The sequence below is a fragment of the Dipodomys spectabilis genome, unplaced genomic scaffold (genome assembly GCF_019054845.1).
Source record: "Dipodomys spectabilis isolate Male_0828 unplaced genomic scaffold, ASM1905484v1 ptg000266l, whole genome shotgun sequence".
NCBI lineage: Eukaryota > Metazoa > Chordata > Mammalia > Rodentia > Heteromyidae > Dipodomys > Dipodomys spectabilis.
The window spans coordinates 5,738,706-5,766,390 of NW_024870943.1; the positions used below are offsets into that span (position 1 = coordinate 5,738,706).

Below are 27,685 nucleotides of genomic sequence, written 5' to 3' on the forward strand. Positions count from 1 at the left end.
GGTGATGGTTTCTCAGACTTCCCTTGTTTGATGACGACAGTTTTGAGGCATTTTGGGCAGGTATAGTGTTTAATGGGCCTCACGAGTTGAGAGGAAAGCCACCAAAGTGCTATTTCAATTATGTTACTAAGGATACACACTATCGGCATGACTTGCTTGGGTGACAACATCAGGTCTCACTGGGAACTTAAGCCTCCCTGTGCAGGTCCACATTGAACGTATGGGTAATTATACCCCATCTTTTTTGGGGGAGAGGTCAAGGAATGGTATTATGGCTTGAACTCAGGGCCTTACACTCACTAAGCAGGTGCTCTGCCACTTAAGCCGCACCCCTTGACATCTTTGCTTTAGTTTGGGTCTCATGAGAGCTCTCCTCTCTCTCTCTCTCTGTATGACAAGAGTATGACAGACTCACTCCCTTTTGGGCACTGCAGACCTATCTTGTATAATGTCTAGTTCTAGACCCAGCCATTTCTCCTAAGAATTCTGGTTCCATTGACTGGAGAATGGTATTAATCTAGGCACCTAGCTCTGGAACCTAACTCTTTTTTATGCTCATCCTGGGGCTTGAGAACTCGGGGCCTGGGTGCTGTCCCTGAGCTTTTTTACTCTATGGCTAGCCCTCTGCCACTTGAGCTACAGCTCCACTTCCAGCTTTTGAAGATAAGAGTCTCACAGACTTTCCTGCCTGGGATAGCTTCGAACCATAATCCTTAGATCTCAGGCTCCCGGGTAGTTAGGATTACCGGTGTGATCCACGGGCTCTAATATTTAGAGAATCTCTGCTCTTTGCCCTCCCAAGCCAGTTTGAGCACCGGCCGGCAGAGGGCGCTAGCAGTAAAATAGTTTTATATATTTTTTAAATCACAGAGGCCTTTCTAAATCAATTTTTTTTCTAAAAAGAATGACGTGATATAAAGTGAGGAAACGACAGAACTGCAGAACTGTCAAAACCGCGCTGGCGCGGGAACCTGTCACGTGATCATGGAAGTCAGCTGACAAGTGCCCAGATTCCGCCGGGCGGGGTGTTAGTGGGAGGGGTTCTAGAGGCCGAGTCTACGATTGGCTCCTATGGCATCACGTGGAGGGTGTCAGACGCGAGACTAGGAAGCTAGCGGACGCCGTACACTGGTGTCTGCGCATGCGTGGACGTTTCAGATCGTGGATTGGAGGCCCGGAGTCACTGGGCTGTGTACAGCGGCCGTGGGGGCGTGGCCCTCGGGGGCGCGCGCCGCACCACGGAGCCTCTGGTTGGCTGACGCCAGTCAGGTGGCGCCGGGCCGCAGGCGGCGCGCGCCAGAACGACGTCAACGCAGCTCCCCGAGTTCTCCGGGTCTGTGTACGCTGCCGGCCTTGGCGGAGTCCTCCCTGGGACCGGGCCCGGCAGTTTGTGAGAACCTTTGCGGTCGTCATGGACAACTCCGCGAAAGAGGCGGAGGCGATGGCGCTGCTGGCCGAGGCGGATCGCAAAGTGAAGAACTCTCAGTCCTTCTTCTCCGGCCTCTTCGGGTAGGAACTGAGCGGGGGTCTGCCGGGAACTGGGCTGAGAGGTCGCAGGAGTCGTGGCTGAGGCCGCGGGCTAGGCCTCGCGCCGTCAGGCCGGAAGGACCGCGGTGGGGCGGCCTGAGGGGTCCCAGGGTCCCAGGCCGAACGCCAAGCAGCCCCGGCTTGAGGACGGTCAGGGGCCTGAGTCGAAGACACACAGGCCAGGGCGACACCATCTTGTGGCTGGAGACCGTCGGGGGTGACCCGGGCCTGGGGAACCACACTGCGGCCTCGAATAGGCCTCCTGAGGGGACTGAAGGAGCCCAGAGATTCGCCAGGTTGCGAAGTTTTTGGCGCTCAGGGAAATAGGCTGGAAGGATTCAGGCCCTTGGCAGTGGATTGGTGTGGACGCTGGGTGGTCGAGGTGACGGAGGAAGGAATCGACACCAGCAGAGGATGGAGTTTAGGTGCCTGGTCTAGGGTGGCGAAAGCTACCAGTGACTAGCTTAAGAAGACCTGAGCGGAGGACCCTGGGTGAGGGAGGCAGACAGAGGAGGCCTGAGCTGAGAGATGAAGATGAAGAGAGAAAGAAAAGGCAATTAAGAGACTGATCCAGTGAGGGGATTGGAGGCCTGCCCTGTGGGCCTCGAGTCTAGGGGATCCCAGATGTGGGTTAGATGAGACTGATGGGGGCTGGGAGGCAGAACTAACACCTACGTGGTGACAGACATTTAACAAAAGTTTATGTGAGGAAGCTTCATAGTTAGGAGCATAAAGCCCAAGGTTGAAATGTGGCTCTTCCACATCCTCATGCTAAGCATGGTAAGACTTTTTTTTGGGTGGGGAGGAGGGTCATGGGGCTTGAATTCTGGGCCTGGGTGCTGTCCCTGAGCTCTTCAGCTCAAGGCTAGTGCTCTACCACTTGAACCACAGAGCTACTTCCGGTTTTTAAATGGTTTATTGGAGATGAGTCTCACAGATGTTCCTATCCGGGCTGGCTTGGAACTGAGATCCTCAGATCTCAGTCTCCTGAATAGCTAGGATGACAGGCATGAGCCACCGGATTACAGGCATGAGCCACTGGTGCCCAGCTATGATAAAACTTTTTATCACACATCAAGTGTGTTTGAAGTGCTTAGTATCCAGCCTGATGTGGGTTAAAGTTCTGGTATTGTCACCAGAAAAGACTTGGACATTTGGAGTGATAGAGAGGCCTGGATGAGGACAAGAGATTAGGAAGCCTGTATGTGATAGGGACCAAGAGCTAAACGGGAATGGAAAAGACGCTGGACCCTGGGGAGGTAGTAGGTTTAGGAGATCAGGTTGAAGGAGAGGCCTGAAAGTGTCAGGAAGAGGCCTGGTAGAGAGGATCTGTGCTCAGAGAGGACACCAGAGTGGGGCACCGAGTCAAGAACCTCAGAGGCAGAGATGGGAAGACGATGGGAGCAGAAGAGCCAGCCAGAAAGGGAAGGAAGGGCCTGGGACTTGGACGAGCCTCTGATAGGAGCCTGGCAGAGGTTAATGAGAAGTGAAGGGGAGGGATCTTTCCAGAAGAGGAGCTAGAGCTTTCTTCCAGTTTGCTTTTGTATGTTGTGAGCCTGGTGAGCCAGGGTCTTGCTATGTAGCCCAGGCTGGCCTGGAACTTGAGATCCTCCTGCCTCAAACTCCCTAAGGAACTTCATAAGCATGTGCCACCACATCCTGGTGAGCCACCCTTTGTTATTTGAAGTTGAGTCATGTTTAGCAAAATAATTGAAGAATGTGGCTGGATTGCTTGGGGTAATGAAACATCCAGGTCTGATGGGCTGTGTTGATTAACAGGAATGTTTTATTCTAGAGGCTGAGGATAGAAGGGAGGAGGGTATGTGTGTTTCTTCCTTTTACACTAAGTGAAAAGTTCATGTGCCATGTTTGGGAGTGGGGCCAAGAGCTCAGTTTTCAGCAGTAGTTTTCCTGGTGCCTCTCAGTGACTGGTCCCTTTGGCTCAGAGATTAGTGTTGGTTAGTTAGTTAGTTACAGTTGGGCTGTGTTTGTAGGGAGCCGCTGTTAGCTCCAGAGCCACTTGTCACTTGATGGGAAGGCAAGATCAACACTTGCAAAGTGCTAATAAAACAAAACTTTCAAGATGTAAGGAAGGATTAGGTAGTGTCATTCATGTGAAGTTGCCCGGCTGAGAGGAAGTTACATGGACTCAAGGTGGGAAGGTGCACTGCATTCTTGGCACAGACAAACCCTGGGACATGCTATGGGAACAGGGTAGAGGTAGACTAGCCAGAGGTCTGCTGTCTGCCCAGAAGGACTGAGGACCCAAGATGACATCCCAGATGAGAAACTGTAGTCTTGGGGTGCTCTGGCGGGGATAGCTTAGGCAAAGGGCCTAGATATATAAAGAGCACCCTGTGAAGGTTTAGTGTTGGAGTTCATGTTTGATCAGAACTCCGCATGGGCAGAGCAGAGGCAAGGCCAGGAGCGCTAACTTGGACTTGAGACACTGGCAAGGCTAAGGAGTGTAGTGGGGGCAATTCAAAGGGCTCCTGTTTGCCCTTTGGGAAGGACTGCTGCAGTGGGTGTGGGGACAGTGATGCAGAGAGCTATTGCAGAGAGAGTGGAGCTTGCAGGTGATGCTGGCCTTGGGTCCTATGCTTGGCTCAGACACTTAACCTGCTTCCTCTTATTTACTCCACACAAAATCCCCGTGGCTGTGGATAAAGAGTAAAGCAGGGCTTAGAGAAGTTGGTTTTATTTGTCTATCACCACAGGAAGTGAGAGAGGCAGGTTCAGACCCTGGCTTGTTCCAAAGTCCTCTGGCTTTGCCATCAGGCTAAGCTACCAGTGTCGTTTGTTTCTGAGGCTGGGCCCCAGTAGGGGACACTTCATGTAAGGAAGGATGTGGAAAGACCCAAGTGTTTTGAGACATCGTGTAGCGGTCCTCTCCACCTCCGAGCAGAGTTGAAAAGGTGCTCTGAGGGGGTGCGTGGGTCTGGCTGGCAGGAGTCCAATGTGAGGGCTGGGCTGGGCATATCTAGCGATCAGCTGGAGAGAACTTGCTTAACAGGCAGAATGTTTGCTTCCAGCACCTCCTCCCCCTAGAGCTGGGCTTTTCCAGGTTAAACATTTGACAACTGGCCTTGGCTGGGTGTCTGAGGCCTGGAAACAGGACTGCTGGGGCTCAGCTGGTCTCCATCTCTTGCCTCTGCCTTTGGGAGCCTCAGCTTCCCAAATCCAGGAGCACTTGTTCACATTCTGCGGACCATTAGCGCTCTTCTTAGGATGGTGTCTGTGCGCAGACCCCACCTTCTGGGCTGTGGGAGCTAGGGTGTTTTGCAGCCCTTTCCTAAACCACCTTGTGGCCTGGGGTGGGGAAATCAAGGAAGCAGGTCAGAGTTCTGCTCCAGAAGCACAGCAAGATGGGAGAACCGGGGGCCTTTCTCTCCTTCCTGCTTCTGTTGGGCTCTTTCCCATCCTAATGGCTCCCCAGTATCTCCCCTAAAACAATCCAAACTTAAGCCTTTCCTCCTGGATCTCACCATGCATAGAGAATTGGAGCTCTCCGTCCTGCCTGCCCAGTTGTCCTAAATGGAACAACAACACAGTGTGAGCCAAGTCACTGGAGGTGCTGGAAGCGTGGTGGCAGCAGGGTGTTTGTTCTCTATGCAAACCGTTCACCAGCCTCAGAGCCTAAGAACTAGATGGTGACAAGTCAGCTCCTACTTGAACCATCTGTGGGCATCCAAAGCCCTCCCACCTGCAGAAAACCCCATGCTCTTTCCAGTGGAGGCCCAGGTGAACCCCAGCGCCCTGCTGGCTGCCAGGATCCGCAGCTGAAAACCATGTCAGTCTCTTCAAGGCTCCCCAGGGGACACTGGGGCTGGAGCCTTCCTAAACATCCCTTAAGGATAGGGAATGATCACTTGGGCTCATATGGGGTGACCCTGAGAGGGAACAGAGGAGCAACAATGAGAAAACCCAGGAACTGCTGGGCTGGTGGCAGCCCCTCTAGAGGGGCAGTAGGACCACAAATACATGCAGTCCCTCTGCATCCTTGGGAGACTGGTTCCCAGTCTTCTCCCCACCCCACCCCCAAGTAGAAGATTGCATGATGTTTGCATGAACCATTTGTCTCTTGTATACTTTGAATCATCTCTGGGTTACTTGTAATGCCTCATACAATGTAAATGATCCGGAAATACTTGTTACACTGTACGGTTTCAGGAATAATGACAAAGGTCTATAGGGAACAGGTTTTTGGCCTGCAGTCGGGTACAGAAGCGCAGGATACGGGGCTGGCTGACTGTGCCCTCTGCATCCTGAGGGAAAGGGCAGGGCTGTGAGACAGCCAGGATACAAGGGGGTATCCCTTAACCAACCCAGAGGTAGAAGCCTGAAGTGGGTAGACATTCCCTGCAACTGCTTCTCTGTGACACTGTCATTGAACTACACCTGCCCTATGACAGCTGCTGTCTGCACTGGCTGTAAGAGTGCCTGAAATGTATGGATTCCCTTCCCTAGAGACGAAGGTGAAAACACAAAGGGGCTGTTGGTGGGCTGGTGATTGAATCCAGGCCTGCCTGCCTCCTCTGTTGCTTTTCCAGCTCTACCAGCAACGTTAGAGTCATGTCAGGTGTCTGGCACCCCTGGCATTTGGCTTCCTCCTTCTTAACAATAGTAGTCCTCTGCTCTTCACACTCGCTTGATTGCTCACTCGCAGCCCATTATCTCCACATCATTTGTTTTTGTGCCAGTCCTGGAGCTTGAACTCAGGGCCTGGGCACTGTCCCTGAGTTTCTTTTGCTCAAGGCTAGCACTCTACCACTTGAGTCAGTTCCACTTCCCACCTTTTGGTGTTTATTGGAGATAAGAGTCTGATGGATTCTCTTGCCTGGGGTGGCTTCAAACCATGATTTTCAGATCTCAGCCTCCGGAGAGCTATATTACGGGCATGAGCTGTTTGAAGTGATGGAGAGGTAGGCTCAGGATTCCTAGCCCAAGGCTCCATAGTTAGCAGAGTACACCGGGGGTTCTGTCCAGGTTTCTAGGCATCATCAAGTTCTTTCTAGTAAAGGCAAGCCAGAGGAGGTGCCTGGGCCGCCTTGGAGCTGGGCAGGTGGCATGTGATCTTTATTCTTTCATTGTTGTTCCTGGGGCCAGGGTAGGCAATGTGAGGAGATGGGTACACACAGCCTTGTAGGGCTTGAGCCCCATTAGGGAGGCAACCAGAAGAGCTAGGAGGTGGAAAGGGGGGGAAAGTGGTGATCCTCACCACCCATGCTTTCCTTTCCTGCTCCGGGGATCTGGGCAGGGGTCCGAGCCAGTCAGCCTCCCTTGCCTCTTGCCTCTGGTCTCAGCAGTGAATCAGCTGACCAGAATCCATGCACCAGGGACCGAGCCTGCCCTGGACAAAGCCCTTGGCCTGGTCTCCGCCTGCACCTGGGCCCTCCTGGCAGCATGCAGCCCTCCATATGGCAGTTGCTGGGGGCTGCTGGCTGTGTCTGCAAGTCCTGAGACTGCTTCCTCCGCATTGGGAGGGGGAGAGAGCAAAACTGGGGTAATTATAGACAGCCCTGCACCAGGCCGGCCCAAACCAGTTCCCTCTATTCCCAGCGAGATGGCTGGAGAAGGGGAGGGTTGGGAGGGACCACTGAGAGGATGATGAAGAGTGCAGTGGAGACAGCTTGGAGGAGGTCAGCGCGGGAGGGACTGACAAACAGTCAGATGTCACCCATGTTGTGCTACCCAGGCCCTCCCTGAGGGGCCCAGCAAACTCTTCCACAGCTCTCAGGGCCAGGCCCTTTAGTGCCCCCTAAGATAGGTGGCCTGAGTCCACCTGACTCAGAATCAGAAGCCTGGGGTAAACCCAGCTAGTGAGTGGAGGCTGGAGCCAAGGCTTCTTCACTCCTGCCTGCTGCTCGGGGCACAGGCACCATTCTGAGCCGCTTCTCTTCCTTGAACTCCAAGCCTGCTTCTGCCTGTGCCTTGTCTGTTGACTGCTCCCCACCTGGACCCCCCTCCTTGATGTCTGCGTGGGTGGCCCCAAGCTCCTGCCCTCGTCAACCCACAGCCCCACCTACACCCCCCCCGACACACACCCCTGCAGTGGGCCAGGCCTTCTCATCTATTTTATGCCATCTCAGATGCTCCAGTGTTTGCCCCTGGTATGGTGACATCTGTGTGAGTGCATGGCTTCTTTTGGATTTGCCAGCTAAAGCTACGCAGGTCCCCCTTTCTCCCTTTTGGCCTTCCTGTAGGGTGAGTGTCTTTCTATAGGAGGTCGGGCCTCAGATCCACTGTGTCCTCTCAAGGCAGTACTAGGGCCAGCAAGTTCAGGGGCCTCAAGGGCCAGGGAGGCAGCCTGGGGCCAGAACAGGCACTAATCCCCTGGCTTTTCCACCCTATAGTCAGAATTGTTGACCAGGCACAGGGCTGGCCAGCTTAGTCTGGGATCAGAGCGTTTCAGCCTGGGCAGCTGACAGGCTGTTGTGTTGTGTCTAATCTTCTGTGTCACATTGAGCAGAGCAAACCAGCCCTGGACGTACTGCTTGGGTCCAGCCATTTCTGCTGTCAAGAGTCCAAGCCCATTCAGAGGGTGGCATGGGCTGGATAGGGCTACGTGGCACCCACAGAAAAGGGAAAGATGAGTTAGGAGTTGGGATCTGTAGGGTGGGCAGGCCTGTGATTAAAGTCTGTGAATGTGTCTGTTTAAAAGCACATTCCAGAAGCCCTGAGATGTTCTACAGCCAGGTCCACAGGCCCCGTCTAACTTTTATGGTAGAAGCTAGCTGTGAACGTTTCTTCCTTCTCTGTGGCTTAAAGTAGGCTCTAAAGAGCCAGCTAGCTCAGTGGGCTAACACCCCCACCCCCAGCCCTGGACTATAGGGGGGCATGGTGGTCAGGGCCACTTCCCTAGGAAGTACACATTATTTGTATTCCAAATAATGCTGTGCTGGCCAGGCACCACTGACTTATGTCCGTAATCCCAGTGACTCCAGGCACTACTTACTGGCTCCTATCTGTAATCCCAGCTACACTAGAGGCTGAGATCCAGAGGATCAAGACCCTAAGCTACCCCAAGCAGAAAAACCTGTGATATTCCATCTGCATCTAGCCAGTAAAAAGCCAGGCTGGGGGGCTGGGAAGGTGACTCAGTGGTAGAGCGCTTGCCTTGCATGCACGAGGCCCTGGGTTCGATTCCTCAGCACCACATAAGCAAGAAGAAAAAAGCCGGAAGTGGCGCTGTGGCTCTAGTGGTAGAGCGCTAGCCTTGAGCTGAAGAGCTGAGGGACAGTGCCCAGGCCCAGAGTTCAGGCCTCATGCCAGACCCCTCCCCCCCCCCAAAAAAAAAAGCCAGGCTGGAAGTGTGGCTCAAATAGTAGAGCACCAGCTATGAACAAACAAGCTGAATGACTACGGTGTTAAATGTCTTTGCAAATTTTCTGATTGTGTTTTTAGGATGAATAGTGAGAAGTACAATTCATTGCTTGACAGTGTGATCAAACATAAATTCTAATATTAAAATCTAGATATTTTTATTTGAACAGATAAAATGTGCACGTGGTTTTAGAGCACAGACAGTAGCAATGAGGGTGTACAATGACTAAATCTGCCTCCTACATCTGGCCCCAGTCCTGCAGACTCCACCTTAAGAAAAACGATGTTACTAAGTTTGTGTGTATCTGTCCAGAAATATTCCGTGTTTATATAAACATGGATGATTCTATTCTTCTCATTCTCATTTTACACAAAGGGAAAACATTTTATATTTATATCTTACAGCGATACTTTTTTCCTTACTAGAATTTCTTGGGGTGGCTGTGTCCTGGTGTACCTACTCCGCTCTGAACTATAATGACACCATCCTAGGGTAGCAGAACAAAGGCACTGAGCATGGCACAGAATTAATAAGGCACTGGGGAAGCAGCAAGGTGTCTACAGCTGGCCTAATCCCCACAATGCTTTGCAGCGTCCTCCGGCAAGGGATTTGCCTCGTGCCTGGGACCTGCTGGTAACACACAGCCCAGCCAGGCAGTGGGAGAAACTGTTGGGTGGGTTGGGTCAGACAGCACCACCAACATGGTGGGTGCCTGTTCACCCCAGACTATGCCTTTGTTTGCAGGCATGGGGACCGGGACTTGAAGGCCTGGGGTGGGGGACTTACAGGGAAATGGACCAGCCACATTTCTGAGGCTACTGGGCACAGCATGTGCTTTCTCCTCAAAGGTCTCCTTATCTTTCTTTCTTTCCCTCCCCTCCACCCCCCCCCCCCCCCCACAGAGGCTCATCCAAAATAGAGGAAGCATGTGAAATCTATGCCAGGGCAGCAAACATGTTCAAAATGGCCAAAAACTGGAGCGGTAAGTGCTATCTGCCAGAGCTCTCTTCCCTCTCCTTCCCCTCCCCTTCCCTTCCCTTCGTTCTTCCCCTCAAGTCCCCTCTTCTCCCCTGGGGATCCTGGGGCTCAGTGTGGGCACTGTCTGGGCTTGAACTCTTTTTTTTTTTTTGGTCAGTCCTGGGGCTTGAACTCCGGGCCTGGGCACTGTCCCTGAGCTTCTTTTTGCTCAAATCTAGTGTTCTACCACTTGAGCCACGGCGCCACTTCTGGCTTTTTCTGAATAGTTTTTATGGAGATAAGAGTTTCATGGACTTTCTTGCCTGGGCTGACTTTGAACCACGATCCTCAGATCTCAGCCTTCTGAGTAGCTAGGATGACTGGCAGGAGCCCTCCAGTGCCCAGCCTGGACTTGAACTCTTGCTGACCCTGTACCCTTGTCAGTGTGGTGCCTTACCCATGGGATCCTGCAGTGAGTGCTTGAGAGCAGAGGCTCAGGATTAAGGGGCTCCACAGGAAGAGCTTAGCAGAGTGGTGGTGGGGAAACAGCATTGGGAAAGGGGGAGCAAGAATCTCAGGGCTGAGGGCTGGGAAGGTGGCTCAGTGGTAGAGCGCTTGCCTTGCATGCATGAGGCCCTGGGTTTGATTCTTCAGCACCACATAAGCAGAAAAAAAAAAATAAAAAAAGAATCTCAGGGCTGAGATGTGCGGCACTGGAGCTTCCTCCCTAGGTTTCGTGGCTGGGCAGCTCTGGCTCTGCATGCCACATGTATCTTCCACACAGGTGGCCCTGGAGACATGGACTAGGGCTAAGGAACTTGTATTTTCTTCCTGTGCCTTGGGGCTCAGCTGCCTGCCTACCCTAGACAGCTAGATGACCTCTAGTAGTATCCACCCAGGCCTCGATCTGGGGCCAGTGAGTCTTGGAGGCAGTGGTACAGTGCTGTGGAAGCCGGAACCCTTGTGCTCCTGTATTCCAGCTGCCGGGAATGCGTTCTGCCAGGCCGCCCAGCTGCACCTCCAGCTCCAGAGCAAGCATGATGCAGCCACCAGCTTTGTGGATGCTGGCAACGCCTTCAAGAAAGCTGACCCTCAAGGTGAGGGTCAATCGGGTGGGGGTGGGGGGGCAAGGCAGGATGCAGGGCTGCACCCAGAGCAGCAGCTCTATCTTCCACACCCAGCCCCAGGTGTCTATAGCAGCCCAGGGTTTTTCCAGTGGCTGACATGTGATAGGCAAAGTGAGCTTTCACTTGAGAGCTGCAACACCTCCCCTCCCCCCCCTCTGCTGGCACCCCACCTGCTCCCAGCCCCCACCGGCCTGTGAGCATTTGGGAGTGGGCGTCACATCGCAGACCCACCGCCTGCCAGGGAACAGCAAAGCTGTTCTGTTGTCAGAATTAACATGCAGAAGGCAGTGGGGGCGTCCTGAGACCAGCCAGGTAGGATAGCTGCCGAGAAAGAGCGGAAATTATCCTAACCTGCCTTCCCGACATGAGGAGGGAAAGCAAGAACAGAGCTTCCGAGGAGATGATGGGGACAGCCCAGTTGGGACAAGGAGCGTGAGAAAGCGGCTGGTCCCCCGGTTCGAGGCCATGGGCTCAGGCTTTTAGATTTCCTGGGTGGGAGTTTGGACCTTGTGACTCATTTCTGTGTTGTGGAGCAATCAGTGTACCATTGAGCTGTGTCTCTGGCCATGGAGACTTGAGGTTTCTTGACTGTGTTGCCAGACATAGGTTGGGTAACATTTAATTTTAGCAAGCAAAGACACGGGATGAATGTTAACTCCCCTCTCAGGGGACTGGAAAGTGAAGACTTTTTTTTTGGTGATCGAGCTTGAACTCTGGGCCTGGGTGCTGTCCCTCAGCTCTTCAGCTCCAGGCTAGCGCTCTACCACTTAAGCCACAGCACCACTTTTATGGCCTTTTCTGCTTATGTGGTGCTGAGGAATCAAACCCAGGCCCTCATGCATGCAAGGCAAGCACTCTACCACTGAGCCACCTTCCCAGCCAGTGAAGACTTTTAAAAAGGAAATGGGTGGGTGCTCCTGGAATACAGGCATGCCTTTCACAGGGCAGGAGAGGATGGAGGCCTTGGGGAGCTGTTTCAGCCTGGGTGGGATTGCTGCAGCACTCAGCCCTCCTCCAGCCCACCGCTCCCACAGACACATTCAATCTGTGTGTATGCCAGATAGCTTTCCTTTGTCCCCGGGATGACCAGTCACAGATGTGGACCTAAGTAGAGCTTTGATAGAGCTCTGGCCTGATGAAGGCAGGGAGGGGCACCCTGGTGATAGGGCGGGCTCGAATGCACTTGGCGGTAGCACTGGGCCTTAGCAGGTAACTGGATGCCCTAAAGTGACCCTGGGTTTGCCTCTGCAGAGAGCCCTCCCTTCGCCCTCCCTGCTGTTCCCCTGGGGAACAAGTCGCCTGGAGATGGGCCTGGCATCTGTGACGCTCAGCTGCTCCATCCGGAGTGACTGGAAGGACTTGTTTCTGGGGCAGCAGCTGTCAGGCTGTGTGGTGTGTGCCTGGCATGGTGTATTCTTCCAGCTGACCCCTGCACTTCCTGTAGACAGGGCCTGGCTGCACCATGCTTCTGAGGGGAGACGTTGGCGGGGGCCCGCAGGAAGTGCAGAGAGAGCCATGATGGGGGGAGCAAGGCAGGGTGCTGCCTGGTATGTCTGGAGCTCTGGGACTTTGGCTGAGCTGAGAGGAGTGACCGCCCCACGACCTCATGGCATCTTGATGTGGCTAACACAGGAGGAGGGCGGGAAAGCATTTGCAAGAGGGTAAAGCTGCCTTGCGAATGGGGCCCGTCCAGGGTCTCAGGGAGCCTCTGGTGTGGGGGGGGGGAGGAGGAGATGAAGCCCAGACCTGCTGTGATATGTGCAGATGTGCACTGTGCCTCTGATGTGCAGTGAGGGACAGCTCTGGCCACCCCCTCCTTCCTCGGGGGCCTCCTCCCCCAGTTGGACCCAGCCAGCCTCGCCTGCCAGCTCCCCAGGGGTCTCCCAGAGGCCTCCCACAGCAGCTCCACGCTGCCGCAGTCATGACTCATGTTGGCACCTCCCTCTGCAGAGGTGGCTCAGGGGGTTATGCCTGGGGCTGTCAGGGGTTTCTGTCTCCTGACCACACTGCCAGTTTCATGGTAGACGCCTGGCGGAGGCTGCCCCCTCCCCAGCCTTCTTCTGGACAGTTGGGGCAGGTGCCTAGCTATGCTTGGGAGACCTAGGCTTGGCCCCCACATTTCCTCCCCCCCCACTATGTGATGCCATTACCAGGCTCCTGCCACATACCAGACATCTGTGTCCACGTGCTTGCTGGCTCTAGGATTTCCCCTGATGTATTGCAGGGCCTCCTGCAGGAGCAAGCAGCATGAGCCTTGGCTCTGCACCTCCCCAGCCCCCATCCAGGTCTCTGGGGGAGACTGAGGAGGGCGGAGCAGGGCTGACAGGGAGAGGAATTGGGCTACAGCAGCACAGTGCAAGAGCCGGGAAGGCTGAGATAAGGCCCTGTGGTGCTGAGCTGGTCTGAGGTTTGTCCAAGAGCAGGCCAGGGTGTCAGCTGGCTGCCTGCCACTTTCCAGGACAGCTCATCCCAGAAAGAAGAGCCAGCACCAATGGGACACAGCCTGGTGACTCCGTGTTCTCGGCCGCTGCCGGTGACCGGAACCCTGCCAGCAGGGTGGCAGCTGCTGCTCTCACTGGGATGCAAGCTTCGCCATTCAGGCCACAAGGGCAGGCTGGACAGGAGTCTAGGGCCCTCAGTGGGGGCTGCTGCTGCTCATCTCCCCAAATCTAGGCTGCTAGTTCATGGGATGTTTCCAGACCTGCTCTGTTACACTCTGTGTGTGTGTGTGTGTGTGTGTGTGTGTGTGTGTGTGTGCGCGTGCATGTATGTGTACACGTGTGCATGCACACACACACACTGGGGCCATTCTCCTACCTCCTCTGCCTACCATTCCTTCCTTTTTCTTTTCTTCCTATTAGCTTTCCTTCTATCAGCCTTCACACCTTACTGGTCTTCCCCTGGTCCCCAGAGACCTTTCAGAGGTGCACATACCTCATAGGCCCCCAGAGGGGTGCTCTTTGCATGTGCATTGGGGTAGGTTGTGGACCCCCCTGAAAGCCCAGGCCCATGCCTGAGGCTGAGAGCCTGCCAGGTGGCTCCCTGGGGAGTCTGGTGTCCTTGGGCCCCTTGAGAGCAGAGGGGTGAGCTGGGAGCACCCTCATGCTAGCAGGCCAGGCCCTGTGGGCTGCCCAGGCCTTCTACCCTCTGCCCTGTGCCTCCCCCGTTCTTCCCTCCCCCTGAAGTGCACCCAAGTGGTGGTGTCTAAAAAAGATCCTCACTCAGAGAGCTCATTGCTATCTGCTAGAAAATGCCTCCCACTCATGCTTCGCTCTCCTCCAAATAACTGGTCAAAGTAGAAGATGCTTTTCCTGAAGCTCTCTCGCGAGAGCTGGCACAACCAAGACAGCCCACTTCCTCCTCACCACCGCCCAGGCCTCCCAGCCAGCTTGTTGGGCTTTTTTTGGTGAAGCCTGCCATTTGAGGCACTGGTGGGTGGTAGAGCCAGGTTGGGGGGTCACCAGCTGAGATGGGGCGGGGGGTAGGGGGAAGGACTATGAAACAGCCACACTGAGGCGCAGGAATTCAGGGTCTCCTGCCCCCATCAGAGATCCAGGCTGACGGGGGCAGAGCCCAGGGAGAACCCGCAGCTTCCTGGACAACTTGGCTGCTGCCTCATCCCACACCTGCAGTTCTGTTTAAGAGCAGGACCTTGGCACGTCTGGCCTGAAACGCTTAGGCGAAGTCAGCTGTATTGTCCCCAGAGCCACCAAGGTGGTGACCTTGGGGAGCTGCGCCCCACCAGTGTCAGTGTGCTGGGGAAGGCCACTTCACCAGCTTTCCGGGGGCTCAGGTCTCATCCCTACAGCCCACGGCCAGCTGAGTGCCTGTCAGTGCACCGGCTCCTGCAGCTGCCTCCCATCCTTTGCATCCTCTAACATGATCTCTCCCTCTACCCCACACCCCCTTTGTCTCTCCCCAGAGGCCATTAATTGCCTGATGAGAGCCATCGAGATCTACACTGACATGGTAAGGGCATTGGCTCTAATCCCCCCCACACACTCCCCCCCAGCCCCCGAGTCCCAGCATCCTCTCCAGCACCTTTCTTGTCCTGCTTCAGGAGCACACTAGGAATTGAGAGCCCAGGGAATGGTGTCCCCTGAGCTGGGCTGGGCTGAGTGGTCCTCCCCTGGTCCCTGGGAGTCTGTTCCTGGCCTCAGTTTTCCTTTGCACACCTCACAGTCACAGGAATATGTCTGGCACGCTCCAGTTGCTGGGCCTTCCCACTGGTGTCCCATGGTTAGTGACTCTTGGCAGCCAGGATCTCAGCCCAGAGAAGGCCCAGCCCTGAGGGCAGCTGCCAGGCCAGGCAGGGAGCCAGTAGGCTTTGCCAGGCCAGGACTCCTGTCTTCCCCATCTTACCTGCGCAAGCCCTGCAGAGGCCCAGCTGAGTGGGGGATGGGGCTCCGCACACAAGACAGCCCTGATCACAGCCCCTCTCTGTGTCCCCCCAAGGGCCGATTCACAATCGCAGCCAAGCACCACACTTCCATCGCTGAGATCTATGAGACAGAGCTGGTGGACATCGAGAAGGTGAGCGAGTGTCGGTGCCAGGGCTTCTGCCTAGGACCCACAGGTTCTTACTGCGTCCCAGGCTGGGCTGGGGCTATGAAACATGAAGGCTGCACAGAGGCACTCCTCCCTTGGACCCCCCTCCCCCGCCCTAGCCCATGCCCATGCCCACTTGTGTCTCCTCAGGCTATCGCCCACTACGAACAGTCTGCAGACTATTACAAAGGCGAGGAGTCCAACAGGTAGCCCCTCACTTGCCTGCCCGCCCGCCCTTGATGATGGAGGACCTGCTATCCCCCTTCTCACACCCCTTCCTCCCCACAGCTCAGCCAACAAGTGTCTGCTGAAGGTGGCAGGCTATGCAGCCCAGCTGGAGCAGTACCAGAAGGCCATCGACATCTACGAACAGGTGCCATCTCAGTACCCTGCCCTTGCCACTGACCCATCCCTCTCCCTTGCTTCCCTCTTGTGGCCCTGTCCTGCTACTTTCTCTATGTGCTGTGCTCTGGGTGTGGCCTGAAGCCTGTATCCTCACAGCAGCTGCTGAGGCCCAGGAGAAGCCACTGCCAAACCAGTCAGAAGTGGGCAGATCAGCCATGGCAGCAGAGCTGGGTCCCTCGTCCCCCAGTGGGCGGCAAGGAGCATCTGTAGACTCCTCCCTGGGTTGGGAGGACTGGGCTTGGCCATGAAAGGGGTGGGAGCTGCCTCTCATGTTCCCATGGCTACCACCCCTCCGTCCACTGAGTGCCAGCCTCTTGTGGGCTTGACAGTAGGTGACTTGTCTCCACCATCTTGGGCAGTTGAGAGGCCCCTGGACATGTGGCTTCTACCCGCCCTGCCCTTCTTACATTCCTGGTCACTCCTGCCACTGCCAAACCCCCACACACACCCCTGAGGCTGGTGCCCGGGCTCACAGGCTGCCCATTGGGTCCCAACAACTTGGGGCACAGATGCCCCCAGTGCCTAGCAGTGAGTCTGGCTGTGCTGAGCTCACAGTGTTGCCTCCACTTGGCACAGGTGGGGACCAGCGCCATGGACAGCCCCCTCCTCAAGTACAGTGCCAAGGACTACTTCTTCAAGGCGGCTCTCTGCCACTTCTGTATTGATATGCTCAATGCCAAGGTGAGCCCTGCCACCGCACGTCTGTCTCCTGCCGTGCTCCTTCGTTTAGCTTTTGGGCAGGAAACACTGGCTGTCACTGATTAGTTCCCAGCCTCTGGCTCACTCGGTGCTGGGCTTTTCCACCACTGTCAGCCCATTGCATGGCTGCGGTACCAAGTCCCAGGTCATGTGACTGGTGATGACATGACATTCATATGTGTGTGCCCACCCCTTGCTTGCTGGCAAGACAGGTGCAGTGGCTGGTGGGGGCAGAGGTGGGGTCAGCTTGGGATTTTCAACTCGTTGGCCAAACCACGTGGCTCTGTGGTATGTAGTCTCCGTGGAGTCTGCCCTCCCCTCTCTGCCTCCTTTCTTCCCTGTGGGCTACAACTATGAGTTTAATTTTTCTTTTCTTTTTTTCCAGTCAAGGGGCTTGACCTCTGGGTTGGGGTGCTGTTCCTGAGCTCTTTTGCTCATAGCTAGCACTCTACCACTTTGAGCTACAGCACCACTTCCAGCTTCTGGTGGTTCATTGGAGATAAAGAGTCTCACAGGGACTTTTCTATCCAGGCTGGCTTTGAACTGCGGTCTTCAACTCTCAGCCTCCTAAGTAGCTAGGATTATAGGTGTGAACTACCAGCACCTGGTCTGTCCCTGAGCTTTTTCACTTGAGGCTGGCGCTCTACCACTTGAGCCACAGCTCAACTTCAGATTTTTCACATCATTTAGTGGAGATAAGAGTCTCATAGACTATCCTACCCTGGCTGGCTCCAAACTATGACCCTCAGATCCCCAGTGTGTCGGGGCCAGTGTCTCCAGCGGCCCTGTCTTTATTGGCTTGTCCCCTTCCTCCCTCCATGCTGCTCAGCTTGCTGTCCAGAAGTATGAGGAGCTGTTCCCAGCCTTCTCCGATTCCCGGGAATGCAAGCTGGTAAAGGTGAGTGCCCGCCAGCCCTGCAGGGGTCAGGGTAGGAGCACTGGGTGGAGAGTCTGCATGCTTGTGCTCCTGGTATTGTCCAGTCATTCTCAGAGGACTGACTGCTCTTATTCTCTTGGCATCTGGGCAGCCATGAGCCTATGACAGGGCCAGGAGCCTGGGACACCTTCCCCCTTCCCCCCTTTCCTGCTGCCACCTACACAACCATGGTCTACCAAGGCAGTGGTCCATGGTTAAGCTATTTTGGATGGAGGTTGGGTGGCAGGACCCACCCCACCCTGCTTTATCTCCCTCTCTGTGGGAAAGCACCCCCCATTTCCGGTTCCATCCCTATCATGTGTGCATGAGTCTAATCCAGGCCAGCCTGGTCCTGACCCTGACCTGCTATTTGGTTGCAGAAGTTGCTAGATGCCCATGAGGAACAGAATGTGGACAGCTACACGGAGTCGGTGAGTGGACGGCGCATGCGGCCAGGCCTCCGTGGAGGTGCTGGGCAGGCTACGCTCCTCCTGCAGGCTGCGCAGATTCCACTCCTTCCTTACCTCTGGGCCATGGCTATGATTTCTGCCGGTCACACCATAGTCCTTGCTTAGATCCAAGAGATGCAAGGTGGCAGCGGTGGGGCTGAGGTGGGAAGGGGACTCACCTTGCCCCCTTGGGGTTCAGACTGCCTCCAGGGTGAGCAGTTGGGGCCACATCATATCAGGTAAGCTGGTCCCCGCCCCACAGGGTAGCTCTCCCTTTCCTACAAGGTCCTGAATCCTTGTAATTCAAACCTTTCCAGTGGTTTATACTAGAAGTGTCTGCCACACATCTCTCCCTGAGTGCCTAGGAGCTGAAGTCTGTAAAGGTGGATAGAGACCAACCCCATCCCACCCCACAGGCCCTGAGGACAGGGCAAGGAAGGGTGGGCTGGGGCCCCACTCCCAGGCCCCGGGGACAGAACTTTCCCAGGCACCTCCTAGGCCTCCTTCCATCTTGTCTTATCCAAGGAAGGTGAAACCTCTTTCTCTAAGCTGTAAAATGCTTTTTCCAACAAAGGAAGTGTAGTAAAGACAAGACAGCAAAGACAAAGGCAGCTGGCTGGCCTGTCAGTCCTGTGTCCTTCTCTGGGACCAGGCATGAAGGGGAGGGAGCCGATGCCAGGCTGCTGCTGTGCCCACAGGTGAAGGAGTATGACTCCATCTCCAGGCTGGACCAGTGGCTCACCACCATGCTGCTTCGCATCAAGAAGACTATCCAGGGCGAGGAGGAGGACCTGCGCTAAGCACCGCCCCACCTCTGCCTGCACCGAGAGGTGGGCCAGGACCCACCCTCCCCTCCCCCACCAGGGAGTCTGCAGGCCACGTGGGCAGCAGTTTGGGCTCTATACCCCTCACTCCGGGTGGGGGCCCAGCACGAGGCCTGCTGGCCGGACAGTCACCTCTGTTCTCGCTACATCCTCTGCCCCCTGCCCATCTATTTAAGCCCCTAACGGGCATCCTCTACCAGAACCACCTGGACAGAACCTTGGATACAGACCTCTGCTGCAGGGGCCGTGGGGGGTGGGGTGGGGGAGGAGAATTGGGGTCTGCGTCTGATCCCCCCCCCCCCCCCCCGACCAGCTGAAACACAGCTGGTTTGCTTTTGCTCTCATTTGCTCCCAGCTGAGCTCTGAACACTTGTAGCCTCATAATTGCTCTTTCCACAGGGGTGGCCATGCCCTGGCCTCCCTCAGCCCCGACCTCTCAGGTTAGACCCCGGTCTGGAGCCCAGAGGGCTCTTCTGCCTCTACCCTGCCTGCTCCTTCCCCAGGCCAGCCAGCAGTGGGAAGCCATTGCTGGCCCAAGAAGGAAATAAAAGCCACCACTTTTGCATGAGTCTTTCTTTCCTGCTCACCTCTGCTGCCCCCAGCCCACAGTGTCACGCCACTCTCTGGTCCTGAGCCATCTCTGAGAAGTGGGAGAGATTTAAGAGACTCAGGGAGGATGGGCCTGGTGAGGGGCACTGGAACCCTGGGCTTGTCCTGACTTCTTGCGGTCCCTGAGCTCTGGGGGTGTTGGCTTTCTCAGCTGCCCCTCAGGTTTACCTGCAGAGTGGGGTTTGGTGGAGATGGGTAGAGGAGCCTGCAGATTCCATCCTCTCTACCCCCACTTGTCTGTCCCTCCTAAGATGGAGAAAGAGGGAGAGGCAGGAACCCCACATCCACCACCATGCATGACAAGTTAGGAGACCCCCCCCCCCCCGGGCTGGGCCTCTGGGCAGCAGGTTAGAGGAGGCTCCTGGAACACAGAGGATGTGAGGACTGTGGCAGGCAGTGAACAGGGCAGTTCCTGTACACGCAGGGGCTGCCTGGGAAGCCGCTCCTGGGCCTTGTCCTCCCTGCACTCTGCTGAGCACTCCAGTCACACCACGGTCCTTCCCCGAGAACACAGACTGACAGGGCACGTCTGAGTCTCATTCTCAGCAACTCCAGTGGCTGGCCTGGGTCACACCTGGGCTGGATTGATGAGGCCCCTGCCCTTCAGTGTGGTTTCAGGCTGGTGCTTTGATGGCTGCCAATCCTGGCAGAAGCCAGACCTAACCTTGGAGGCCATAGCTGCATTGGTTATTCTTTCACTCAACTATTAGGTGGGTGTCCCTGGTGGGGGAAATGTGTGACAGCATGGCAGCACTGCTACCCATCACGTATTCTCAGCGAGGCTGCCCAAAGCACCTGCTGTTCCCCATGACATACCCCAGGTCCTCGAGTACAGCCCCAGACCTGCCTGCCAGGAGCCTACATCACCAGATCCAGAAATTGGCACCCACCTCCCTCTTCTCCCTTTTCTGCTTTCCATAGCCAGTAAAGAGAGCTTTGTTCATTTCTATGAAGATACATTAATTGCACATGGGAGTTTCTTTGTGTCATTTTTACACATGTAGACAAAGTGTTGTCCCCACCTCTTCCTATAAAACAATTTCAACAGATAACAGTATTCCATCTTCATACATGCAAATAATGGTTGAAGATTTTTGGGGGGGTCAGTTGTGGGGCTTGGGCACTGTCCCTGCGCTCTTCAGCTCAAGGCTAGAGCTCTACCACTTGAGCCACAGCACCATTTCTGGTTTTCTAGTGGTTTATTGGAGATAAGAGTCTCACGGACTTTCCTGCCCGGTCTGGCTTTGAACCTCGATCCTCAGATCTCAGCCTCCTGAGTAGCTAGGATTACAGGTGTGAAACAATGGCGCCCGGCTGGTTGAAGATTTTTAATACTGAGTGCTATGCCTCAGTCCAGGGTTGACTATGACTGGGAGGTTCCAATGGCTACCTTTATGCAGTGTGTGTGTGTTCCTGCAAGTTGTGACTAGTCAGGGTGGCAATTGTCAACCCATGTCTTCCAAAATGGCACACAGACATGCACAGGGCCCTAAGTCCTCCATGTATAGGCCGGAACCTGGTTCACCTGTCTTGCTTGCTCTTCCTGAAGCCTTAGCCTATATGCTCTGTAAACTTGGATAAGTCTTTGTAAAATCCAGCACAGTGAAGCACCCTGGAGGCTGAGGAAGGAGGATCTTGAGTTCAAAGCCAGCCTGGTTTGTCTCTTCATTGAGTTTGTGGAAGGGGCTTGTGGGAAATATTGTGAAGTGAATGAGGAGAGGTTCCTGCAGAGAAGGATTCATCAAGGAGGTGGCTGCTTACCACCAAGACAGATAGATGGCTGGATCTTTCCTCTTGGGGTAAGAACACAATCTTACTTTCTTTTTTTTGGTTGGTTGTGGGGCCTGAACTCTGGGCCTGGGCACATCCCTCAGCTCTTCACCTCAAGTCTAGCACTCTACCACTTGAGCCACAGCACCACTTCCAGCTTTTTCTGTTTATGTGGTGGTGAAGAATTGAACCCAGGACCTCATGCATGTGGGGCAAGCACGCTACCACTGAGCCACCTTTCCAGCCCCAATCACTGTTTTAGTGAGATTGTTAGAGTAATGCACTGGGTGTAAAGTTGCTTTGTTTGCATTTTAGTACTGCTTCGTACCAGCCATGTGCTTGTAGGCAAGTTAACTTTGCTTCTCAGTTCATTTATAAAACAGCATAGTACCATCTCAGTCTCGTGAGTTTGGAATACATTGATGGAATGCACTTGGAGAAGTTCCGGGCAATGTTAGGTTTTGTGAGTAAATTTTATGATTATTCTTACTCTACATTTCCCACCATAAGAGGCCTTGGGATGCTGGCAGGGTGCTAACTCCTTTCTGGTCCTAGTGGAACCAGTAATTTAATGCGCAGGCGCGGGCGGGTAAAGCTGGCCAGCTGGGCGCCATCTTGGTAGAGGGCAAAGACGGCCGCTTCTTCACGTCATCAGTTCGCGCCTGATGTTTAGGGAAGCTGCGAGTAGGGACCCGGCGCGCGGCAGCCTGGGCTACAGAGGTAGGGAGTGGTAGGCGCTGTGATGGGCGAAGCGGCGGTGGCGGCGGAGCCTTGCCCGCTGCGCGAGGATAGCTTCACGCGCTTCTCGTCGCAGAGCAATGTGTACGGGCTGGCAGGCGGCGCTGGCGGACGCGGGGAGCTGCTGGCCGCCACCCTTAAAGGCAAGGTACTCGGCTTCCGCTACCAAGACCTCCGACAGAAAATCCGGCCTGTGGCCAAAGAACTGCAGTTCAACTACATCCCCGGTGAGTGGCGCCCTGGAGCTGGGGGGCGCGGGGCTGGAACACGGGTCAAGAAGGCTTCTGAGGTTCTGTCGGGGTCACAGTGGGAGGTAGGTGATTGATTTGACCGGGGGGCGGGGCTCGGGTAATAGGGACTTATTATTCGTTTGGTTCGATTCCTCAAACATGGATTAGATCCTGGTACCCAGTGGTCAGAAGTCATGGTGATGGTGTCAGAGAGTTCCAGGGTCCCAAGTCATTGTGAGGGGGGAGAAGGGGGTGTGTACCAGGGATCACAGATTGTCTGAAACGTGAACTTTGAACTGTCCCCTCCCAGTGGACGCTGAGATTGTCTCCATTGACACCTTCAACAAGTCACCCCCAAAGCGGGGCCTGGTTGTGGGGATCACATTCATCAAGGTACCCAGAGCACCTGCCACCTATGCCCACACCCTCCTTCTGACACAGGCGGTGAGTGGTGAGTTCCCCCTCCAGTCCTTGCCCCACCCCCTGATTCTCCTCCTCTCCCCCAGGATTCCGGTGACAAGGGCAGCCCCTTCCTTAACATTTACTGCGACTATGAGCCGGGCTCCGAGTACAATCTTGACTCCATTGCCCGTGAGTATGGTCTGGGAGCTGGAGGGTAGGAGGGTCGTGACAGGTGGGCGTGGCAGGTGCCCTTGATTACTGGCTCTCTCGTCCTCCCTCAGAGAGCTGCCTGAACCTGGAGCTGCAGTTCACGCCTTTCCAGCTGTGCCACGCAGAGTGAGTGTCCCTGGCCACCCAGAGCTCTGGCACCCCTCCCTTCCACTGAGAGTCTCCTTCTCTTCTGGAAAATTGAAAGTTGGCATCAAATGAGGGTTGAAAACTAAAATATCTCTGCCAATCCCAGTTCACCAACTTCTGGACTAGCAGATGAATGTTTCACGAATGAAATTTTTGTTTGTTTGTTTGTTTTGTGAGACAGGCTGGCCTGGACCTTCCCATCCTCTAGCCCCCGCCTCATGAGTGCTGGGATTACAGGCATGCACCACCACACTGTTCCGTTCTTTCCAATTTTTCAAAGGGAACAGAAAACATAACTTCTAGATTGCTGTGGGGTTCCAGATTAAAGAGGTTCTTGGTGTTCTATGATCCCATGCTGGAGCTCCAAGTTCCACTGAACACAGGTCCGCCCTGAAGATTCTATTAGATCTGAGGACTCTAGGAATGGTAGGGTAGACAAGTTCTGACACTGTGAGGACTTGCTCCCACAAGCTTGTATTTAAAGATCCAAGCTGGGCACATATGTCTGAATCTCAGAAGTCCAAGTTCTCATGGGAACTTTTTCTTGTTGATATTTAAATCCAAGGTATTGCACTTCCTAAGAAGACACTCAACCCCTTGAACCAGGTCCCAGCCCTGTTTACCTTAGTTTGTTTTTCAAATAGTCCCCTGCTTTTGCCCAGATCTGACCATGAATTCTCCTACCTCCTCATCCTGACTAGCTGAGATTATAGGTGTGAGCCACCACACCCAGCCTGACAGGAAAGGGAAGTTGGCCATAGACAAAGACTTATTCCACTTATATTCCACCCACATCCGAGATCTCTAGATCTCTCTGCTTTCAGGGTCCAGGTGGGAAATCAGCTGGAGACTGTGTTTCTCCTGAGTGGAAATGACCCGGCCATTCATCTCTACAAGGAGGTGAGGCAGAGGGTTGAGGTGGGCAGAACAGGGCTGGGGTGGGTGCTGGGTGCTGGGCTGTGTGCTTGAGGCTGGTGGCTGACTCCAGCGGGTGGGGTGGGTCTTCTCTCCCTAGAATGAGGAGCTGCACCAGTTTGAGGAACAGCCTGTGGAAAACTTCTTTCCAGAGCTCACAAACCTGAGCAGTAGGTAAGAGAAGCCCTGAAAGAGGCCAGTGGGGACTGGGGCTGTGGTCTCAGAGAAGTCAGGGGATGCCATGGTCTTGTGGGCAGCAGGGGCTTGGGCAACCCTGGAGAAACTCCACAGCCTCCTCATGGCTTCAGGGGTATTGAGCAGCAGTGGGGGGAACCCTAGAACAAATGGAAGGTGGGCTCTACAGATAGAGGGGACTCACCACCCAGGGAAGCTGGTCAGCGGGAACTGCCTCACAGAAATCAGATATGGAAACCTAGTGTGGTGGAGCACACCTGTAATCCCAGCCACTCAGAAGACAGAAGAAAGAGACCAGCCCAGACAAAGTTGGAAAACCCTGCTTCAAAAATTTAAAAAAATATACCACAAGTGGCTCAAGTGGTAGAGCACTAGCCTTGAGAAAAATAGCTTAGGGACAGTGCCCAGGCCATGAGTTCAAACCCCAGGACCAGCACAAGAAAAAAAATGGGGGCTGGGAATGGCTCAAGTGATAGAGCACTTGCTTGATACACATGAGGCCCAGGACTTCAGGGATTGACAGGATTCCCCTGGAGAGGGGGAAGTGAAGTGGGGCCCAGGATTGGCCCCCTTCTGTCCATCTGTCTCCATTCATCCTCCTGTCCACCAGTGTCCTCTGGCTGGATGTCCACAACCTCCCTGGCACATCCCGGCGTCTCTCAGCTCTTGGGTGTCAGAGTGGTTATGTCCGTGTGGCTCACGTGGACCAGGAGAGTCGAGGTAAGGGCAGGGCCTGGGTGTGGGGTCAGGAGCTGGGGGCAGAGCCCTGAGTGTCCCTGGCCTTTCAGAGGTCTTGGAGACATGGACGACCCTGCAGGACGGACCCATCTCCCGCGTGATCGTGTTCAGCCTGGCAGCCCCCGAGGGTGAGCTGACCTCCTAGAGGCTGGGATGAGGAGTGTGCAAGCTCAGCTTTCCCACCAGATCGCCCCCCCTCTCGCCCTGTCCAGACCCCGGTCCCTCCCTCGTCTGTCTTCAGCCCTTCCAGCCCCTCTACTTGGGTTTGTTTTTATTTTTGGAGAGGGGCTGTTGGGACTGAGGTTTGAACTCAGCTTCTCCACTTGCTAAATTGGTCTTATCGCTTGAGCCAAGCCCACTCAGACCACACCCCCACAAGCACAGGTCAAGGCCACGCCCTAGGCCACGCCCCAGGCCACGCCCCCAGCCAGCCACTTTAGGTTGAACTCCATTGCCCATGCAGCCCAACTCCAATCTTTTAGACTCCAGCTTTGGTCTAACCTTAGACTTCCCTCTCGCCTTCCCCTTTTTCTGGGTGGTCTAACCTCACATGGTGGTTTACTCCCGTCCTCCCTCCCCCTTGGACTTCTTCGTGCCCTCATGGCCTGACCTGCCACTTTCCCACCACTCTGCGCTGTTCTCTTCCCGTTCTCTCCTCTGCTTGGTCTCCCCTCGATCTGCTCTCTAACCACACTCCTCCTTCTGCCCCTTAGCTCCATCTGTGGATTTCCTCTCCCCTGCTGGGGTTTATCCCCTGACCTTTAGACTTTTCAACTATAGCCTAACCTTTGTGGTCTAACCTCAGGCTTTCAAAATGACCTCACAGCGGGTGCCTGCTAACTGTCCTCAGCTACGTCTCTCCTGGGCCAACCTCTAACCCTCCCTGTATAGCGTACCACCCCCACCCCCCCCTCAGATCTTTTTCCTGATGTCTAATCTGCCTTCTTCTTGCCTGAATGGGGAGGGTATAAGGAGGACCCTGGTCCCCTGTTGCTGTTTCTCTCCCCCAGAGGCCAAGGCCAGGCCACAGCGTGAGGAGTACAACCTTCTCGTGGCCAGCATGTTGGAGCCCGCGGTGGTATACCGGTGAGGGGTGCACTCCACCCTTGGCCTGCCCGGGGAGGTGGGCTAGGGCTGGTAGAGATGTCTGTCACCAGAGAAGGAGCTGTGAATATTTAAGTCCGGGTCTTAGAGGGTCCATGTTGAAGCCTTGGGTGGGACAGAGCCCCACATACCTCCTGGAGGAGGTGGTTAACTTTGAGCTCCATCCGTGTAGCTAACGCCCCGTATTGCAGCGTCTGCCAATTCCCGTGGCATAAACACAGTGCATGAAGCCATGGTATCTGAAAACTTCTCAGTTGGCTCCATGGGTTAGGGCCAGCACCTTGCCCACTGTGGTGGTCAGCAGTGGTGTCGGAGCCAGGGACAAACTCCCCATGGGGGCAGCATGGTTGCTGAGATGGGGGATGAGGTTTCAGAACCCCCAGACTGAATGCTGTGGCATCCACTTGGGAGTGAGGCAGCCCTGCTTCGACTGGAGAAGAGTGCTGGACACCTGTGTGTCTAGTCCCAGTGCCCAGGCTGGCCTCCCAACTCCCCCTTGGAGACAGGGTGCAGCGCAGGTGTTGGGGATTCAAGTACCTGAGCAGGGCCGCAGGATGGCCCCAAAGGGTAGCGCTCCCCCCTCCCCCATCAGACCTTTGCCTCTCTGCTTGCGTCGGGGACCCTCAGGGACCTGCTGACCCGGGGCCTTGAGGACCAGCTTCTCCTGCCAGGGAGTGACCGGTTTGACAGCGTCCTCTGTGGCCTGGTCACGGACATGGACTTGGATGGTCAGCCGGAAGTCCTGGTGGCCACCTACGGGCAGGTGGGCCATGAGGGCTGGACGGCGGCGCCAACACTCCCCACACCCACGCCCCAGCCAGCCACGTGACCGTGGCCCCTGCGTCCTGCAGGAACTACTGTGCTATAAGTACCGCGGCCCAGAGCCCGGGCTCCCTGGGGCCCAGGGCGGGTTCCACCTGCTGTGGCAGCGAAGTTTCTCCAGCCCCCTGCTGGCCATGGCCCACGTGGACCTGACCGGGGACGGGCTGCGGGAGCTGGCCGTGGTCTCCCTGAAGGGGGCGCACATCCTGCAGGTAAGCCCTCACCTTGAGCCAGCATCTGTCAGGCTGTGCCCCTCGCCAGGGCCCAAGCTGCCCTCTCCTCCTGACATAGTCACGCCTCACGCCTCGCTCTCCTTCCCACCCATTGCTCACCTTACCTCCTCCCATCTGGGGGCTAGCCCAGGCCTCCCTCTGGGGGCTAGCCTCTACTATCCCAGGTGCCCGGTCCCCTCCCACATGCTGACCTCCCACCTTGGCGTACCTCCTGGTCTTCTTTGGCCCTCCTACTGTGGGCTAACCTGAACCCCTCAGCTGGGCCTCAGCCTTCCACCCTTCTCCTGTGCCCACAGCACAGTCTGACCCAGGCCTCCGAACTGGTCCTGACCCGGCTTCGGCGGCAGGTGGAGCAGAGGAGACAGCAGCGGCAGGAGTTCGGGGACAGGGTGGGCCCAAGGCCTGCTGAGGCCACCGCCTCCTGACCTGCTCCCTCCCTTCCCCCACCATTCAGCTGACCAATACAAAGTTTGGAGTAGCAAAGCTTTTGCAGCTGTCTTCAGTCTTTTGCTTGGCAAACACTTGTTGAGCACCTGCTGTATACCAGGCATCGTAGTGGATGCTGGATTCACGCAGAAGAACTGAGGGAGCAGGACAGTTCCAAGGTTAGACTCAGGAACAGGACAGAGGTCAGATCCCAGGGTAACCAGCAGAGGAAAGAAATGAGCTCAATCCTTAACAGAAACATGAAGATCTAAACTCTTCCAGTGTGAGGGAAGGGTCTCAGGTTAGACCCCAGTGGACATAGGCTGGGGTGGATGCCAGTGGAGAGGCTGGAGGATGGATGGACTGGTGC

At 55.3% G+C, this 27,685-nt stretch overlaps 2 protein-coding genes across 2 annotated transcripts; both read left to right on the forward strand.

The window, feature by feature from the left end:
* The first annotated feature begins 1,270 nt into the window (after positions 1 to 1,270).
* On the forward strand, positions 1,271 to 19,344 carry Napa (NSF attachment protein alpha). The gene is made up of 11 exons (XM_042700505.1): positions 1,271 to 1,509; positions 9,754 to 9,833; positions 10,789 to 10,905; positions 14,858 to 14,904; positions 15,391 to 15,468; positions 15,634 to 15,689; positions 15,772 to 15,856; positions 16,465 to 16,569; positions 17,417 to 17,485; positions 17,884 to 17,934; positions 18,651 to 19,344. The coding sequence occupies exons 1-11, from the start codon at positions 1,412 to 1,414 to the stop codon at positions 18,750 to 18,752; spliced, it is 888 nt and encodes a 295-aa protein (XP_042556439.1). The 5' UTR covers positions 1,271 to 1,411; the 3' UTR covers positions 18,753 to 19,344.
* A 2,481-nt stretch (positions 19,345 to 21,825) lies between these two features.
* Positions 21,826 to 27,340, forward strand: Kptn (kaptin, actin binding protein). The gene is made up of 12 exons (XM_042700418.1): positions 21,826 to 22,120; positions 22,434 to 22,516; positions 22,630 to 22,714; positions 22,807 to 22,861; positions 23,707 to 23,782; positions 23,898 to 23,971; positions 24,603 to 24,712; positions 24,781 to 24,858; positions 25,741 to 25,816; positions 26,462 to 26,597; positions 26,686 to 26,868; positions 27,186 to 27,340. Exons 1-12 carry the CDS (start codon positions 21,898 to 21,900, stop codon positions 27,312 to 27,314), a joined length of 1,308 nt encoding a protein of 435 aa, XP_042556352.1. The 5' UTR covers positions 21,826 to 21,897; the 3' UTR covers positions 27,315 to 27,340.
* Positions 27,341 to 27,685: the final 345 nt, after the last annotated feature.